The sequence below is a fragment of the Salvelinus fontinalis genome, chromosome 4 (genome assembly GCF_029448725.1).
Source record: "Salvelinus fontinalis isolate EN_2023a chromosome 4, ASM2944872v1, whole genome shotgun sequence".
Lineage (NCBI taxonomy): Eukaryota > Metazoa > Chordata > Actinopteri > Salmoniformes > Salmonidae > Salvelinus > Salvelinus fontinalis.
In genome coordinates this window covers 36,100,963-36,117,789 of record NC_074668.1, presented here as the reverse complement: position 1 = coordinate 36,117,789, position 16,827 = coordinate 36,100,963, and the positions used below count along the sequence as shown (strand labels likewise).

The 16,827-nt window shown below is 40.8% G+C and overlaps 3 protein-coding genes and 1 pseudogene across 4 annotated transcripts in view; 3 read left to right on the top strand and 1 right to left on the bottom strand.

The window, feature by feature from the left end:
- The first annotated feature begins 20 nt into the window (after positions 1–20).
- On the top strand, positions 21–1,431 carry LOC129853646 (chemerin-like receptor 1). The gene has a single exon (XM_055919924.1). It carries the CDS (start codon positions 242–244, stop codon positions 1,184–1,186), a length of 945 nt encoding a protein of 314 aa, XP_055775899.1. The 5' UTR covers positions 21–241; the 3' UTR covers positions 1,187–1,431.
- A 278-nt stretch (positions 1,432–1,709) lies between these two features.
- On the top strand, positions 1,710–9,890 carry LOC129853645 (chemerin-like receptor 1). Its single transcript, XM_055919923.1, has 2 exons — positions 1,710–1,778; positions 4,112–9,890. Exon 2 carries the CDS (start codon positions 4,140–4,142, stop codon positions 5,178–5,180), a length of 1,041 nt encoding a protein of 346 aa, XP_055775898.1. The 5' UTR covers positions 1,710–1,778; positions 4,112–4,139; the 3' UTR covers positions 5,181–9,890.
- Positions 9,891–10,141: 251 nt separating this feature from the next.
- LOC129852859 (C3a anaphylatoxin chemotactic receptor-like) lies at positions 10,142–10,893 on the top strand (annotated as a pseudogene).
- Positions 10,894–10,964: 71 nt separating this feature from the next.
- The window catches only part of LOC129853644 (WSC domain-containing protein 2-like), a 90,326-nt gene continuing 84,463 nt past the window's right edge, over positions 10,965–16,827 (bottom strand). For both annotated transcript variants that reach the window (XM_055919921.1, XM_055919922.1), the window contains 2 exons: positions 16,662–16,827; positions 10,965–14,007 (listed from right to left, as the gene is read on the bottom strand). The exon at positions 16,662–16,827 is cut by the window's right edge and continues 35 nt beyond it. In XM_055919921.1, the coding sequence (XP_055775896.1) occupies positions 13,649–14,007; positions 16,662–16,827 (525 nt within the window). In that variant the 3' untranslated portion in view covers positions 10,965–13,648. The remainder of the gene's footprint in view (positions 14,008–16,661) is intronic.

Here is a 16,827-nt window from a genome sequence, read left to right as displayed (position 1 = left end):
TACATCCAGTCTTAAGAAAAGGTTGTAGTGGTCAAGTACAACTTGAACAAGTTGTAGTATGGGCCTACCTACAGTGCAAGATGCATGTTTTTATTTTATTAAAAATGATTTACTGGATAACTGGAAGGACATAGCATGTCATGTTCTTTTAGTTAGCATGCAGATGCAGTTATTACAAACCGGACCTGTTCTGACTGAATCATTGCATTCCTTTTCTTAGGGTAAAAAAACAACAGAAATCATGGATGCCTCACTCAACACAACAGGCTATGATGACTATGATGATTCAGTGGCAATACCTTCCCAGTCCCCAGTCATCTATGAGATGTATCAGATGAAGGCTGGCTTTAGATACATGTATGTGTCAGTGTACCCAGCCAACATTCTGCTGGGTCTACTGCTCAACTCTGCTGTCATCTTCATGACTGTAAAATGCAGGTCCAAGAAGAAACTGAGTCAAGACATGATAATCCTTGGCTTGGCTGTCACCCACCTCGTCTTCTGCCTCTTCGCCCCACTTTACCTGATCACTGCCTGGAACTACTTCTCCTGGACATTTGGGAAGGTTGTCTGCAAGCTGGGGTCCTACGTGATGTTTATGAACATGTTTTCTGTCTCACTGATGATCACCTTCTGGAATGTGTGCTGGAGTGTCCCTGGATGCTTTGAACACCGCATGTCCATCAACATGGTCCTGCTGTCCTGGTTCACTGGGGCCATACTGAGTACCCCCTCTCTACTGTCCAGGGAGGTTCAGTACACTGCCGATGGACACGTCTGCCTAGACAACTATGGCTATACTGGAAGCTCCCAGATGTCTAAAGAGGGAAGGGAGAGATTGATGGCAGTGTTGATCTGTCGCTTCATGAGATGTGTCAGCTGTTGCTGCAGGAACAGCATGGGAAACAACCAACTAAGGTCACGGGTTATTCGCCCAGTGACTATTGCCCATTTCCTATGCTGGACTCCTGTCATTAGTCTCTCTGTGCTGCAAGCCACAATGGGGACAGGCAGCAGGTTGTTCACATACGCATTGCCCCCAGCCACTGCCCTGTCAGTCTTAAACAGCTGCATCTCTCCTATCATCTGCATATGGCAGGAGAAGAAGGAACAGAGCCTGAGAGGACCCCCTCAGATGGAGGACAACAGAGACAAGGATGAGGAGATGACATCTCTGACACGCTAACCATAAGGAGGATAATATCCCTGAGCAGTAATGGGAAAACAACATACTGTAAACACAATTTGCAATTTATGAACAGCTTGAAATGTAGTTATAAATAGTGATATCACGCAAAATCTAAAATATATTTTTATGAATTGTAATAAATACTTTATAAAATTGTCTTGTTAACAACTCACTGTATGTATAATTAATTACACATTGCATATAAAGACCTCTTGAGGTCATACATTACTTCTTGTTTTTAACCTGTGTTTATTTTCAATTCAAATGCTTGTCGAATAAAGATTTGATGAAACACAAACCATTAACATTTCTGAAAATACCTCTTTTCAATACAATTTGACAATTTTCCAGAGTTAAAATGTGACACCAACTGTGTGGCATAGTGTGACACCATACTTACAACAAGGGGCTACCAAGCCAAAATAGAGTACTGAAAGTAGTGGAATGGACATGTTTGGGAAACTGCACAGTCAGCCAGTGCTGTTGTATTGGTCAAAAACGGAGAGGAGTGGTAGGATATCACAAGTGACAGTCAATTGACAACCACCACTGGACAGTGACATGTCACCACCATCAATTGGTCTGTAAGGTAGGCTATTGTCTTTTCCTTCATTTCAAAATCATTTTTTCAGATCATCTAATGTTATGTTTGTGCTATAGATTACATATTAAGTTAATTGATTGGATAATTGCAAGTACTGATTTAATGAATATAGGCAATATCTAATACATCTATAATTGAGGATGTTTTCAACACTTGCAAAACATATCTTACATTTTCACATAGGCCTATAGACATCAGTATTTTATTGAAGAGAGGGAGAAATTGAGGAAGGCCATTGACGAAAGCCAAAATGTGAAGCTTTTAACTTTGCTAAAATTACATTAAAACTTCTTCAGGATCGGTGACCCGTCCGTGGAACGGTTGAGCTAATGTAGGCTAATATGATTAGCATGAGGTTGTAAGAAACAAGTACAATTCCCAGGACATAGACATACTGTATCTGATATGGGCAGAATGCTTAAATTCTTGTTAATCTAACTGCATTGTCCAATTTACAGTAGCTATTACAGTGAAAGAATACCATTGCTATTGTTTGAGGAGAGTGCACAAATGTATGAATAAACCAATTAGGCACATTTGGGCGGTCTTGATACAACATTCTGAATAGACATGCAAGATTTCACTGGATCACTCTAAAACTTTGCACGTAGTGCTGCCATCTAGTAGCCAAAGTCTAAATTGCGCCTGGGCTAGAATAATTCATTATGCCCTTTCTCTTGTACTTCAAAAATGATGGTACAAAAAATATCTTTGTATTATCTCTTACCAGATCTAATACGTTATATTCTCCTGCATTCCTTTCACATTTACACAAACTTCAAAGTGTTTCCTTACCCAAATGGTATCAAGAATATGCATATCCCTGCTTCAGGGACTGAGCTACAGGCAGTTAAGATTTGGGTATGTCGTTTTAGAAGAACATTTAAAAAAAAGGGGCGGATCCTTAAGAGACGTTTTTAATGGTGAGCGAGCGTTGAGCCTTTTCCTTTTCAATTTTGATTGAATAGAGGGAGGACACCGTAGTCGGAGAACAGTGAGGAGAGAGTTTGTGACAAAGTAGCGATGGGCCTGGAACTCCAACCCACGTGATCACGAGCACATACAGTCAGGTCCAAAATTATTGGCACCCTTGATAAAAATAAAGATAGGCAAAATGATGCAAAAACTGAGCTATTTTGTATGTTACATTTTTTTGTAGAAAATTACATTATTTTACACTTATACATTTGCTAATTTTACATTTAGATTTTACATTTTAGTAATTTAGTAGAGACTCGTAACCAGAGTGAGTTATACAATTCATGTCTTAATCTTAAGATAGCTAGGTGAAACAACAAAATATCACAATCATAGCAAGTACATGTGCCCTCAAAGTATTTATCAGCAAAGTCAGTGGTAGTAGGAAAAGACAAGTAAAAAAAGACCAAATAATAAAAAGAGGACCAGTGGAAACTAAATTGCCCCATAACATCCAAGATCCACCACCATATTTTACAGTAGGTATGAGGTACTTTCTGCATATGCTTCTGTTATTTTAAATACCAAACCCACCACTGGTGTGTGTGGCCAAAGAGCTCTATCTTCATGTCATCTGACCATAGCACCGCCTGGAGTTTGATAAACGGCAGTGGAACCGGTGCTATGGTCAGATGCCATGAAGATAGAGCTCTTTGGCGTCAAAAAACAGGAGTGTACCAGGACATTTTAGCCAAAAACTTGGTTGCCTCTGCCAGGCCACAAGAAGTGGTTAATTAACCACAAAATCAAAATTTTGCAATGGCCATCTCAATCTCCGGACTTGAACCCCTTTGAAAACCTTTGGTTTAAATTGAAGAGGGCAGTCCATAAGTGCAGACAAAGGATATCGAGGATATAAAAGTATCATTTATGGAGGAATGGTCTAAGATCCCTCCCAATGTGTTCTCCAATCTCATTAAAGACTTTAGAAAATGGCTCAGTGTCGTTATCCTTGCAAGGAAGGGTACTGGAGTACTGAAAACAAGGGTGCCAATAATTTTGTCCCCTACCATATTTAGATTTTTTTTGTTACTTCTTAACAAAATCCTTCTTCTCTGAGAAATTGTATTGAGCATGCAATATAGCTCAGTATTTGTATTATTTATTTTATACAGTCTTATTTTCTCATCTTTCTCCAGGGTGCCAATAATTTTGGACCTAACGGTCGGTATAAGGCGGTGCTCTTTACCAAATAGACCACCTCAGATTTGTTTGAAGTGGACATGTTCAGAAACAGACATGTAAATTACCCATGGCAAGAAGACAGACTCTGAAGTAAAGGGTTGAGAACAAGGGGGGGATCAAAACAGTTTCCTAACGACAATATCTTATCTTCACAGGGATTGCAAGCCAAATAACTGCAACACAATGGAGGATTATACATATGAATATGATTTTAGCAATTACACCTATGACAATGTTACTCCTCCCGAGGATGTAGATTTCAAAACCCACAAGACATGCTTCACAGAAGTTTCATGCGTCTCCCTCCTGGTGGTCAATGTAGTTATCTTCCTGCTGGGGGTTTGTGGGAATGGGGTGGTCATCTGGATCGCTGGTCTCAAGATGAAGAAGACAGTCAACACCACCTGGTACCTCAGCCTGGCCGTCTCCGACTTCATATTCTGTGCCTGTCTCCCCTTCAACATCATCAACACGGTGACAAAGGACTGGATCTTTGGGGTCTTTATGTGCAAGTTCACCTCTTTCGTGATGTTCCTCAACATGTTCTGCAGCATCTTCCTCCTGGTCGTCATCAGTGTTGACCGCTGTGTGTCAGTGATGTTTCCAGTGTGGGCTCAGAACTACCGCACCATGGGCAAGGCCTCTGTAGTGGTGGTTCTGGCCTGGGTTGCCTCTGTCACCCTCAGCATCCCCTCCATGGTGTTCAGAGACGTCAAAACATATTTAGGGACGAGAAAGTGTTTCAATAACTACAAAGACCAACACAGCCACAAGATGATCGCAGTGAGTCGGTTCATTGGTGGGTTTGTGCTGCCATTCTTTATCATCATCTTTTGTTACTCTGTCATCATCCTGCGACTGAGAACCAACCGAATGATGAGCAAGTCCTCCAAGCCCTTCAAAGTTATGACTGCCCTGATAGCCACATTCTTCATCTGCTGGCTGCCCTACCATGTCTTTGTACTGCTTGAGCTGAACCACCAAAGCTACAACCTGGATGTTATAAGATCTGGGCTTATGGTGGGCACTACTGTAGCCATAGCTAACAGTTTCCTCAACCCAGTGCTGTATGTTTTCATGGGCAATGACTTCCTGCAGAAATTCAAGAGCTCCATACTGTCTAAGATGGCGAATGCCATCGGAGAGGAGGGCCGCACCACCAGCCGCTACCTCTCCAGGTCCAGCTCCATGGAGGGCAGCCGCAGAACCTCCACACACATCTAAATCTCTACGATGATGGTAAGGCCTCAGTGGCTGCAGAGACTAAGAACACAATTTTGTTCAGCAACGCTTTGTCTTGTAGAAAGGTCATGTAAGGTGTGTTTTCACTTTATGGTCTTATGGACTAGTTATATTTGTCATATATTTGTATCATCACAAGTAGTGCTCTTTGTCTCATGTTAAAACGTATATCTGTTTGATTTGTTTCTCCCATGAGCTCCAATATATTTTCCTACCGTAACTTTTTCCAACCAATTTGAATGTCATTATCTCACATACAGAATGCGATGGAGGCCTTGCTGTGATGTGATCTTTTGTAGTGATGTGACCTAACATAGGCTTATAACCTATTTACTATACATATTGAAATAACAACCTAATAACCTAATAATAATAACCTTTGCATAATGTGTGTCCCTGTAGATCGTAAGATGTTAATCTTATAAGCAGAAGTCCATTTGTTTCAGTGAGTGACCAAGCTCATAGTTCAACGACATCAATGAAAACAGGAAATCCTCCTTTTTGACAGCCATGTCCCTTGATGGGAAATGTTTTTTGAGTGGAAATCGTTGTGACCTCTTTGTGGTAATTTGTGTAAATTAAGCTGAAACATATCCCTATCGCTGAAAAAAAAGCTACCTTCTTAAAGGAAATGAACATCACACTGCTTACAGTTCGAAGAGCAGAAAGACTATTCACACACTTTGAAGTGTACACTGGGTGTACATAACAATAAGAACACCTTCCTAATATTTGCCCTCAGAACATCCTCAATTCGTCTGGGCATGGACTCCAGAAGGTGTCGAAAGCATTCCACGTGGATGCTGGCCTATGTTGACCAATGCTTCCCACAGTTGTGTCAAGTTGCCTGGATGTCCTTTGGGTGGTGGACCATTCTGATACACATGGGAACACATGAAAAACCCAGAAACACATGAAAAACCCAGCAGCATTGCAGTTCTTGACACAAACCAGTGCACCTGGCACCTACTACCATACCTTGTTCAAAGGCACTTAAACAGTTTGTCTTGCCCATTCACCCTCTGACTATATTACTCAGTCTGCAAACCAGAATTTGTAAGATCCTGGTCGAATGAAACAGACGGAGGCCCAGCTAAAATAGATAGTCAAAAAGGTTTATTCACAGGAACGTTCTAAAGTCAAGAATACAAAACAATTAATTTTATACTGACTTCTCACGCCCACACATTCACACAACCATACACACACCCATACACACAAACAGACGCACACACATACACACTAACAGACACATGTCCTGCTACCCAGCAGACAGAGATTAGTTCTCTGTTCTCTCCCAAATCTCTAGTCAGGTCGGCACCAAGATTAGACAGTCTGTGTTTATAATACCATAAAGAAATATTGTCTTTACCCTAATTCTGACTAGGACTACACATTTATAGATTATTATTTATAGATTATTATTATTATTATTGTGATTTTATACATTCTAATCACTTCCATACTTCCATATGTTTCAGGGCGGAATATTCTAATCATTCAATTAACAGATCATTCTCACCTAACATTGTCTCAAGGCTTAAAAATACTTCTTTAACCTTTTATCTACACTGATTGAAGTGGATTGAACAAGTGACATCAATAAGGGAGGATAGCTTTCAACTGGATTCACCTGGTCAAACTATGTCAGGGAAAGAGCAGGTGTTCATAATGTTTTGTGCGCTCAGTGTATATACAATGCATTCAGAAAAGTATTCAGACCCCTTGGCTTTTTCCACATGTTGTGACATTACAGGCTTACTCTAAAATGGATTGCATACATTTTGGGGAGCATGGGAGCATCACTGCACAACTATTTTCAGGTCTCTCCAGAGATGTTTGATCGGGTTCATGTCCGGGCTCTGGCTGTGCTACTCAAGGATATTCAGAGACTTGTGCCGAAGTCACTACTAAATTGTCTTGGCTGTGTGCCTAGGGTCATTGTCCTGTTGGAAGGTTAACCTTCACACCAGTCTGAGGTTCCGAGCGCTCTGGAGCAGGATTTCATAAAGGATCTCTCTGTGCTTTGCTCCGTTCATCTTTCTCTCGATCCTGACTTGTCTCCCAGTCCCTGCCGCTGAAAACATCCCCACGGCATGATGCTGCCACCACCATGCTTCACCGTAGGGATAGTGCCAGCTTTCCAACAGCCGTGACGCTTGGCATTCAGGCCAAGGAGTTCAATCTTGATTTCATCAGACCAGAGAATCTTGTTTCTCATGGTCTGAGAGTCCTTTAGATCCCTTTTGGCAAACTCCAAGCGGGCTGTCATGTGCCTTTTACTAAGGAATAACTTCCGTCTGGCCACTCTACCATAAAGGCCTGATTGGTGGAGTGCTGCAGAAATGATTGTCCTTCTGGAAGGTTCTCCCATCTCCACAGAGGAACTTTGTGACCATCAGGTTCTTGGGCACCTCCCTGACCAAGACCCTTCTTCCCCAATTGCTCAGTTGGCTGGGCGACCAGCTCTAGGAAGAGTCTTGGGGGTTACAAACGTCTTCCATTTAAGAATGATGGTGGCCACTGTGTTCTTGGGGACCTTCAATGCAGCAGAAATGTTTTGGTACCCTTCCCCAAATCTGTGCCTTGACACAATCCTGTTTCGGAGCTGTTCGAACAATTCCTTCGACCTCACGGCTTGGTTTTTGCTCTGCCATGCACTGTCAACTGTGGGACCTTATATAGACAAGTGTGTTTCTTTCCAAATCATGTCCAATCAATTGAATTTACCACAGGTGGACTCCAATCAAGTTGTAGAAACATCTCAAGGATGTTGATCAATGGAAACAGGATGCGCCTGAGCTCAATTTTGAGTCTCATAGCAAAGGGTCTGAATACTTATGTAAATAAGTGTAACTTTTTTAAAAATACATTAGCAAAGAATTCTAAAAACAGGATTTTGCTTTTAAAAATGTATTTATGAATTTTAGTGTAATGCTGTAACGTAACAAAATGTGGAAAAAGTCAAGAGGTCTGAATACTTTCCGAATGCACTGTATACATCTGCCTCAGCTATTGCAAACATCCATACACAACATATTGTCCAGCCCTATCCAAAACAAAGCATTTGTGGTCGTCTGGATTGCTGGACATTGCGTTTTGGAACAAAACTCTTCATTTATATTTCCTGCCATACATCACCCATCTTGTTGTGGACAGGTTTCTATGTAATCAGATTTATACCATGACATGTAATTCAGCCCACCTCACCAACTGTCAGATCATCTGCTGTGACACTGAAAGTCAAGTGTAATTACATACCCAAGCTGAGAATCATATTGGAGAGTCCTGTGTTTACACTCAGGGTGAACAACACATGGACAACACATTTCACACAACCATTGTGTGACTTGATTAATGTGAACTCATTGTTAATGTATTTGTAAAAACACAACCATTGTTCTTTTCAATCTACCTCTTTAAATTTGTTTATCTGATGAATAAGATGAATAGGCTAGGATCTTGTATTGCAGAGGAAGGCAACCCTGGTCCTGGAGTGCCGCAGGCACTTCATGTGTTTGATTTAACCGACCTGGAAGACAATGTGTGTTGAATGTATGCAATCACTGAACTTATCAATTAGCTCAGTTGATCAGGTGTGGCGCCTAGTTGTAACAACATCCTGTTATACAGTGGGGCAAAAAGTATTGTCAGCCACCAATTGTGCAAGTTCTCCCACTTAAAAAGATGAGAGAGGCCTGTAATTTTCATCATAGGTACACTTCAACTATGACAGACAAAATGAGAAAAAAAATTCCATAAAATCACATTTAATGAATTTATTTGCAAATGATGGTGGAAAATAAGTATTTGGTCAATAACAAAAGTTTATCTTAATACTTTGTTATATACCCTTTGTTGGCAATGACAGAGGTCAAGCGTTTTCTGTAAGTCTCCACAAGGTTTTCACACACTGATGCTGGTATTTTGGCCCATTCCTCCATGCAGATCTCCTCTAGAGCAGTGATGTTTTGGGGCTGTTGCTGGGCAACACGGACTTTCAACTCCCTCCAAAGATTTTCTATGGGGTTGAGATCTGGAGACTGGCTAGGCCACTCCAGGACCTTGAAATGCTTCTTACGAAGCCACTCCTTCGTTGCCCGGGCGGTGTGTTTGGGATCATTGTGATGCTGAAAGACCCAGCCACGTTTCATCTTCAATGCCCTTGCTGATGGTAGGCTGTTACTTTGGTCCCAGCTCTCTGCAGGTCATTCACTAGGTCCCCCCGTGTGGTTCTGGGATTTTGTCTGTCATAGGTGCAGTGTACCTATGATGAAAAAATTACAGGCCTCTCTCATCTTTTTAAGTGGGAGAACTTGCACAATTGGTGGCTGACTAAATACTTTTTTGCCCCACTGTATGTGTGGTACTCCAGGAACCGGGCTGCCTTGTTTGTATATTGGACCATGTTTGTAATTATTTATGGTAAACCACAGAAAGAGAAGCTGCTTGTTAAAAGGAACTTAACTGGGAAGCAGAAAGAGCATTGTCACATTCTAACTGAATTACATTTGTAATTCTGCAGCAGACTGTTTCTGCCTTTTCTGATTAAATCCAATGTTTTGAGAAATAGAAAGTTAATTGATGTACACTTGTTAGGCTTTACGTTAGCTTACAGTCACAATACTGTTTTTGTTTAATGTACATTGTTTTAATGTATTTAATAATTAAAAGTCATGTGACAGAAACAAACTGCTGTGTCCAACCATCTTTATGTGTATGCCATGAACAGTTTATTAAAAAAGTGCATGTAATAACATTAGTTACCCAGCAGTTGCAAAACAGCATGCATCATATATGAGCCTGCTGCCTCTGTAATGTCCAAAGGGCCAAAGTCAATGTTACAATGTTACAGTGTTTTGTATTGGATGCTGTACCTGACCAGGTTTAGGTGTAGGTATAGGTTTATTTTCCCTTCATTATACATTTCAAATTAAATGTCAATGTCAGTTCATGAATGTACTCCTCCTAAGTATGTAGATTTCAGAACCCACAAGACATGCTTCACAGAGGTTTCATGCGTCTCCCTCCTGGTGGTTATTTTCCTGCTGGGGGTTTGTGGGAATGGGGTGGTCATCTGGATCGCTGGTCTCAAGATGAAGAAGACAGTCAACACCAACTGTTACCTCAGCCTGGCCATCTCCGACTTCATATTCTGTGTCTCCCCTTCAACATCATCTACATGGTAACATAGGAATGGATCTTTGGGTTGTTCATGTGCATGTTCACCTCTTTCACGATGTTCCTTAACATGTTCAGCAGCATCTTCCTCCTGGTCATCATGAGTGTTGACCTTTATGTACTGGTCGTATATCTAGTTTGGGCCCAAAACCAGTGTACCGTGAGGATAGCCTCTGCAGTTTTGGTCCTTGCCTGGGTCATCTCTGTTGCACTCAGCATTGCCTCCATAATGTTTTGTCATGTCACCACAGACTACACAACAACATGCTTTAACAACTACCCATCCCAAAATAGCCACCTAATTGTAGTTGTGAGTCGATTTGTCAGCGGCTTTGTGCTCCCGCTCCTCCTAATCATCTTCTGCTACTCTGTCATCCCACTGCAACTGATGACCAACAGGATGACCAGGTCCTCCAAGTCCTTTAGAGTCATGACTGCCCTGATAGCCATGTTCCTCATCGGGTGGCTCCCCTGCCATGTCTTCATTATACTGCAATCCGGAGCCAGGGATTAAGCTTATCTAACTGTTATTCCTGAAGGTCTGAAGATATGATGTACTAAATACATACTAACCAACGTCTGGTGTACTTTTACTACCATACAACATTTATTTCAGATTGCATGTTTATTTGGAATCGCAGTCCTTTACTTCCATTCTATTACCTTATTTATAATCACATTACATTCATTCCATACAAAATACATTCAAATGTGACACCCCTTTCGAGATAGTGCTAGCCTGTCAATGAAAGCAAAAAAAAGTCCTATGTCAAAAATAGAAGAGATAGCTCCCATTTACTTGTTGCATTATAAATATATTGGTCATTTTGTGGCACGTACTATAAAAATATATGTGTATGTTTTGGAAGGAATTTTTTCTTTCATTGCACTCTTTCTACATGTGACCAATAGAGACACGCACACATTATACATCAGTCAACATAAAGTGGTGGGTGTACAAAATCAAATGCTTCACTTACAGATTATTTTGATGTATTTTAGCTTTCTATTCTCTGTTGCACATTACCTATGGCTGGGACTATTATATAGCTTGTTTTGCGAAACCAAAGCAATCTAGAATATGGGGTTTGTCACTTTCAGCATTACTCACCTTCAACAAAAATGATCAGGGATCGTATATCAAGAAAAAAAATCATTGAGGGGAAAACTCTAATCTCAAATCATCTATAACTTGAATAAATGCCTTTTGGGCCTTTAGGGTAGTTAGCGTTCAGCTACAGTACATACTACAGCTTTATTAACCTTACAGTGAAACACTTTTTGGATCATATTCAAGTTAAATAAATGAAGGAAAATATTTAAATAATGAACCTTCATTATCTCTTAGCTCAAACAGAGACAAAATATGAATTTTGATTGATTTTGGTGTGTTTGAGTCATTATAGGCAGGCAAATTTGACTGCCCCCCCATAAAAAGGTATGATTTGAAGTGTTAAACTATCAGGGTATGCTTGATAACTCCACAGTCTTGATCTAACGTGCCTCAGCCACACAGTGAGGTGTGCTTGATAACTCCACAGTCTTGATCTAACGTGCCTCAGCCACACAGTGAGGTGGCATACTATTACTGATTGTTAACCCTGCCTCTTCCCTGCCTGTATTGAGATCTATGAGCCAAATGGAAATCTCAAACGTTCGATCAGTACATTGCACTGGCACAATATTTGCAATAATTGCATAACAACATCCTTGGTATTTTGTTTCATAAGCTAGAACACTCTCGACACTAGTGTGTCAGATGATGCATTAAGCGGACAGTTTAATATCAAATATCATCAATAATATATTCACATTACCAATAATATTTGATATTAGTAATCATTTTATTTTCCCTACATTTCAACTTAAAGCCAACAGTCAGCTGACAGAAAAGGCACCACATTGTAATTTTGCTTCAAACCACCATTATAAGGAAAGCAACAAGTTCCACAGAGTCATTTAGCAGAAGTGGTCGTTTCAAAATAGCGCTGTTTGCAGAAAACTACATTCAATAAATCCACAATAAATGTATCATGCGCACTGACCACATCTGAGGAGACCAAGGATGAACAAGCTGTCGATGAGTCGAGGCTAGTTATTGAAAAGGCTGTCTTGACAAGAGTCAGGAGTGTTCCATAGAGCCTGATGGTCAAAATAAACTATGGAGGGTTAATTATTTAGTGTTCCAGAGCTGTTGCCAGTAACCAAAAGGACAGATGTAATGACTCAGTAAGACTGATACAGCACCATTTTAAGTGAGGCCACTGCTTCAGAGAAGCAGAGCAGCTGTTTGATGGTGCTGTATTACCTCTTCTTGTTAGAATACTGCTGAAGTATGAGGAGAAGAGTGAAGATCTAGCCTCATGGTGGGTCCACAGGGGTAGATGGAGAGATGAGTGTTCAGTCCCATTCATTACCTCTTTTAGATGGACACAGGGGTTTTCGCCAACCAAATCCAAGTCCAATAGTACGGTTTTGACCACCTCCTAATTTTAAATCTAGTAGCTCTCAAACATACTGTATTCAGCAAGTGGAGGTATAGATTTTTCATCTCTAACAAAACAAAGCATTTAGTTTTAAATGACAGAACGTTAAAAGGTTTTGTGACATTTCAAACCATTTCACAAAAGAGTATTTGTTCTCCTAATCTGTGACAGCAGCAGATCCTATTTGTAATTCACATTATGCATATAAATAGACTTCTTACAGTGCTTTTTCATCACTTTCCCGATGAACAGGGATTTTATTTTGTGGTCGGCTGACAGTAATCCAGCCAGTATTTACTTGGATGGGCTTCCAACACAGCTACTGTACCTTCACGTTAAGTCATAACGCACACACGTGCATAGAGGGAGAAGTGCTTTTCATTGGTGTGTATTTGAGTTTCCTAATGTCAAAGGTCAAATCAAAATCAATGTGCAGAGTGCTGTGCTGAATGTATGTTCATCAGCCAAGTAGCTAAATGTCCTTTTTAAAGCAGTATACAGTATGATGCTGTTGTCCTAATCAATACGGTTGTGTGCCTGTCAGTCAAACAAATAAAGGAAAGGGATGTGAGAAAGAAGGAGACAGAGAAGTGGAGGGGAACAGAGAAGTATATTAAATAAAAACGTATTTCCTTCACATTGATTTTCAGTTCATTTGACTTTTAAATTTGACGCCATTTGGACATGGATGCCATTAATTAATCCTAGAATGAAGGAAAGGGATAGAAGAACAGAGTGAGAAATGGAGAGAGAGCGAGAGAGAGAGGGAAAGGAGAGGAGATATTATCTCGGAGTCGGTCGGTACTCCTTCGGCACCCCGGCCATGTTCCTCTTCTTTAGGGAAGCGTCTACAGTCATGACAAGTTCATCAATGCTAGTGCGCATCTCAGGTGTGTACGGGTCATAATCCAGTTTACGCAGGCCGGAGCGCTTGAATTTACCGTCCTTCTGTCCCTCTACACAGAGCAGGCGGTCCTCGGCCACCTCCAGGTCCAGAAACAGGACCATGTCCTTGAGCTTGGAGAACAGATCCCTCTTCAGCTCCTCAAAGTGGACCACATGGACATTCCTCCCATAACGCAGCCAATCCCGTGTGTGGGACGCCCACCAAGGAGCATAGTTCTTCACAAACTCAGGCCACTCTGCAAAACAACACAGAACACCAGAAGCAGATGAAAAATGATTGAGTTGTGTGAGAAGGCCTAAAATCTTAGTTAAGGGTACACAATTGATCTCTAGCATATATCAGTTATATCCAAAGTAAATAATTCTAATCCAAAATTGGAAGAAAATACCTATAAAACAGGCACTATTGGCTGTATGAGCAGCCCAGCGAACAGCAGGATTTTTTAAAATTTGAATGTAATTTTAGAATACACTGATATTATTTCATTTAAGAGGTCTGGTGCAATTCACAAAGTGTAATCACAGCACTTAATGCCTTTTCTGATACCCGGGATTCCTTGGGAGGATTAAATTAATGACACAGAACAAAGCAAGTTTTTGTCCTTTTAACAGACAGACCTGCTGCAGTCTGGGAGGCTCAGGATTTACCACCAGGGTCAATGGAGAGCTGCAGGGGCGGGACATACTGTAGAGCAGGTGACAGCTAGGATAGGGATCTACTGTTGTGGCACCAGAAGGTCTACCAGCACCCTACCGTATACACTGTCCTTCAGTTGACTGCTAAGACAGTTCAGTGCACCGTACCTTTTTGGAATACTTTACTGCAGAAACCTTTCAATCTTTTATAGGCCACAGTCCATAAAGGAGTTGGCAGGCGAAACCAGGGCTGCTTTAGCTTGTAACTTTATTAGGAGGAGAGGGATGGTTGTTAAAGTGTAAGTCTGCTGAGTTAGCAGTGCAGGCTTGGGGATTCATATGATATGAGAGTGGAAGTTATACTGCCATAGTGAACTGCAGAAGAACATTGCATGTTAAAGTGCAGCAGTGCTGCAGTGAAGCAGAGAAACAGTCTGCCACAGTTCCCTTATCAGATAGCGAAACCAAATCTGGAGAGCCAAAACACCACATCTATTGAATCCTGCTTGACAAACCTCATGCATTGTATGCCATGAAGCATTGGTAAATACAGTAGGCAGTCCTAATCCGAGTAGGAGAGTACAATTCAGCTATTTTAATGTAGTATGTGAATAGATAGAGATTTGTTTGTTTGTCAGTCAGTTGGAGTTCAGTTACAGTGGCCATGGACCAGGGTTGTTGAGCCCCTCTGGACATCAGGAAGTACAGAATGTTAGTCTATGAAGGAGGCAAAAAGCTAATACAGTACACTGAAAGGAGCTGTGTGAATAACTTAATTATGTAGGTCAGGGATAATTGTTGGTTTAGGGATTGTAAGATAATCTTTTTGACAAATTTAATAATTTGACGTAATCATCCAGAGACCACTTCCGAATATGACACATAGCCTACCGATACTTATGCATGTGTAACATTCAAACACTACCGACAAAATAATTTGTTTTGCATTCAAGGTAATTGTGAGGCTGCAGTGCATTAAAAGGCGTCAGTAACTCTAACAGTAACTCTAACGTCATCATAACAACCTACAGTACAGCCCCCCTTTAAGGCCTGGGGCCGGTGATCACACAGCTGGGGCCGACTCTTACACAATGTCCTGCTGAGTCAGAGGTTCCATCTCGAATGGCACCATATTCCCTATTTTGTGCAATATACAGTATAGGGAATATGGCAGGGTTCCCCAATAGACAGCTAATAGGCCAAATTTGTCCCGTGGGTAATTTTATTTGGGCCCCCAAGTTGTTAGACATAAAAGACTGTAAAATCACCAGGAAATCAGCTCAAAGTAATTTTTATTTAGAAAATATGTTCCCAAACTTACAAGGGATTTCAGATAGGAGCTGGTTGCCATGGTTACTGGCACACACTGAAATGTGTGGAAGGAAACATTTATAATATGACAACATACCAAAAACAATTCTGCCCATCTTACAACATGAGGCCAAAACCCCATTATATCATTCTGATATTGAAAGCCTCTGTGGTTGACCACATTACTTAATAAAAACTCCATTATAAGGAATAAGGTTTTGAAGTGTCTGTCCTATATCTAAAAGTTCTAAGAAAGCTCAGGAAATATATTTGTTTTGTTTTTACACACATTTAACCCCTTATTTTGGTTGGCACAAAACTACTTCCATTCATTTGTATGAGTCATGTGACTGGGTTTTGATGAGGAATTTTTTATTATGTTACTTAAACTAAAGCACTGGTGCATCAGTAAACTCTAGGGGGTTTTAAAAAAGAGAGAGCCACTGAAAATGGGCATGCAGTAGCATGATGGGGAAAAGGCATATCCACAGTATGCCAAGCCTGTTCATATCTGTTGATTTCACCTAGTCATGACTCATCAATAATTTACATCACATACCCTTATTACTGTGTAATTATACTAATGTAATTACTGTTACAAGTATTGTAATTACTAATGATTGTACTTACACTGTACTTACAGCAGTAACCCTATTAATCTTAGCTCTAACCCAAACTCTAGCTTCATGTCCACACCTCGTCTCAACCCCAACCCCAACCCTAAGTACAGTATAAGTACAGTTTATTAAAGAGCACTGTAATATAACGTGTAACTGACAGTTGATTAGATGAATAATTTTCATTGCAAGACAGAGGAAGGACACAATGCACAAATACAGTAGGTCGAAAAAAGTTTAAAAAATAAGCTTTGGCATTCGCTGAGGACGAGATACTTTTTGTGGACACAATGACAACATGTTGTCATCATTGGCTAAAGTCTCACCTTTCCCTCTCCAGTGGGCCTGCGAGGCGAATCCAATATGGCCTCCGTACTTGCGGTTGAACTCAGCCATGAGGGCTTTGTAAGGGTTGCGGATCATGACGATGCTGGCGTCAAAGGCTTCAATCTCCTTCTTGCCACTCTCATGCGTTTTAATGCAGATGGTCCT

What these genes read in the sequence shown, in the direction of transcription:
- LOC129853646 (XM_055919924.1), top strand. Translation starts at nt 242, where the DNA reads ATGGATGCCTCACTCAACACAACAGGCTATGATGACTATGATGATTCA.
- LOC129853645 (XM_055919923.1), top strand. Translation starts at nt 4,140, where the DNA reads ATGGAGGATTATACATATGAATATGATTTTAGCAATTACACCTATGAC.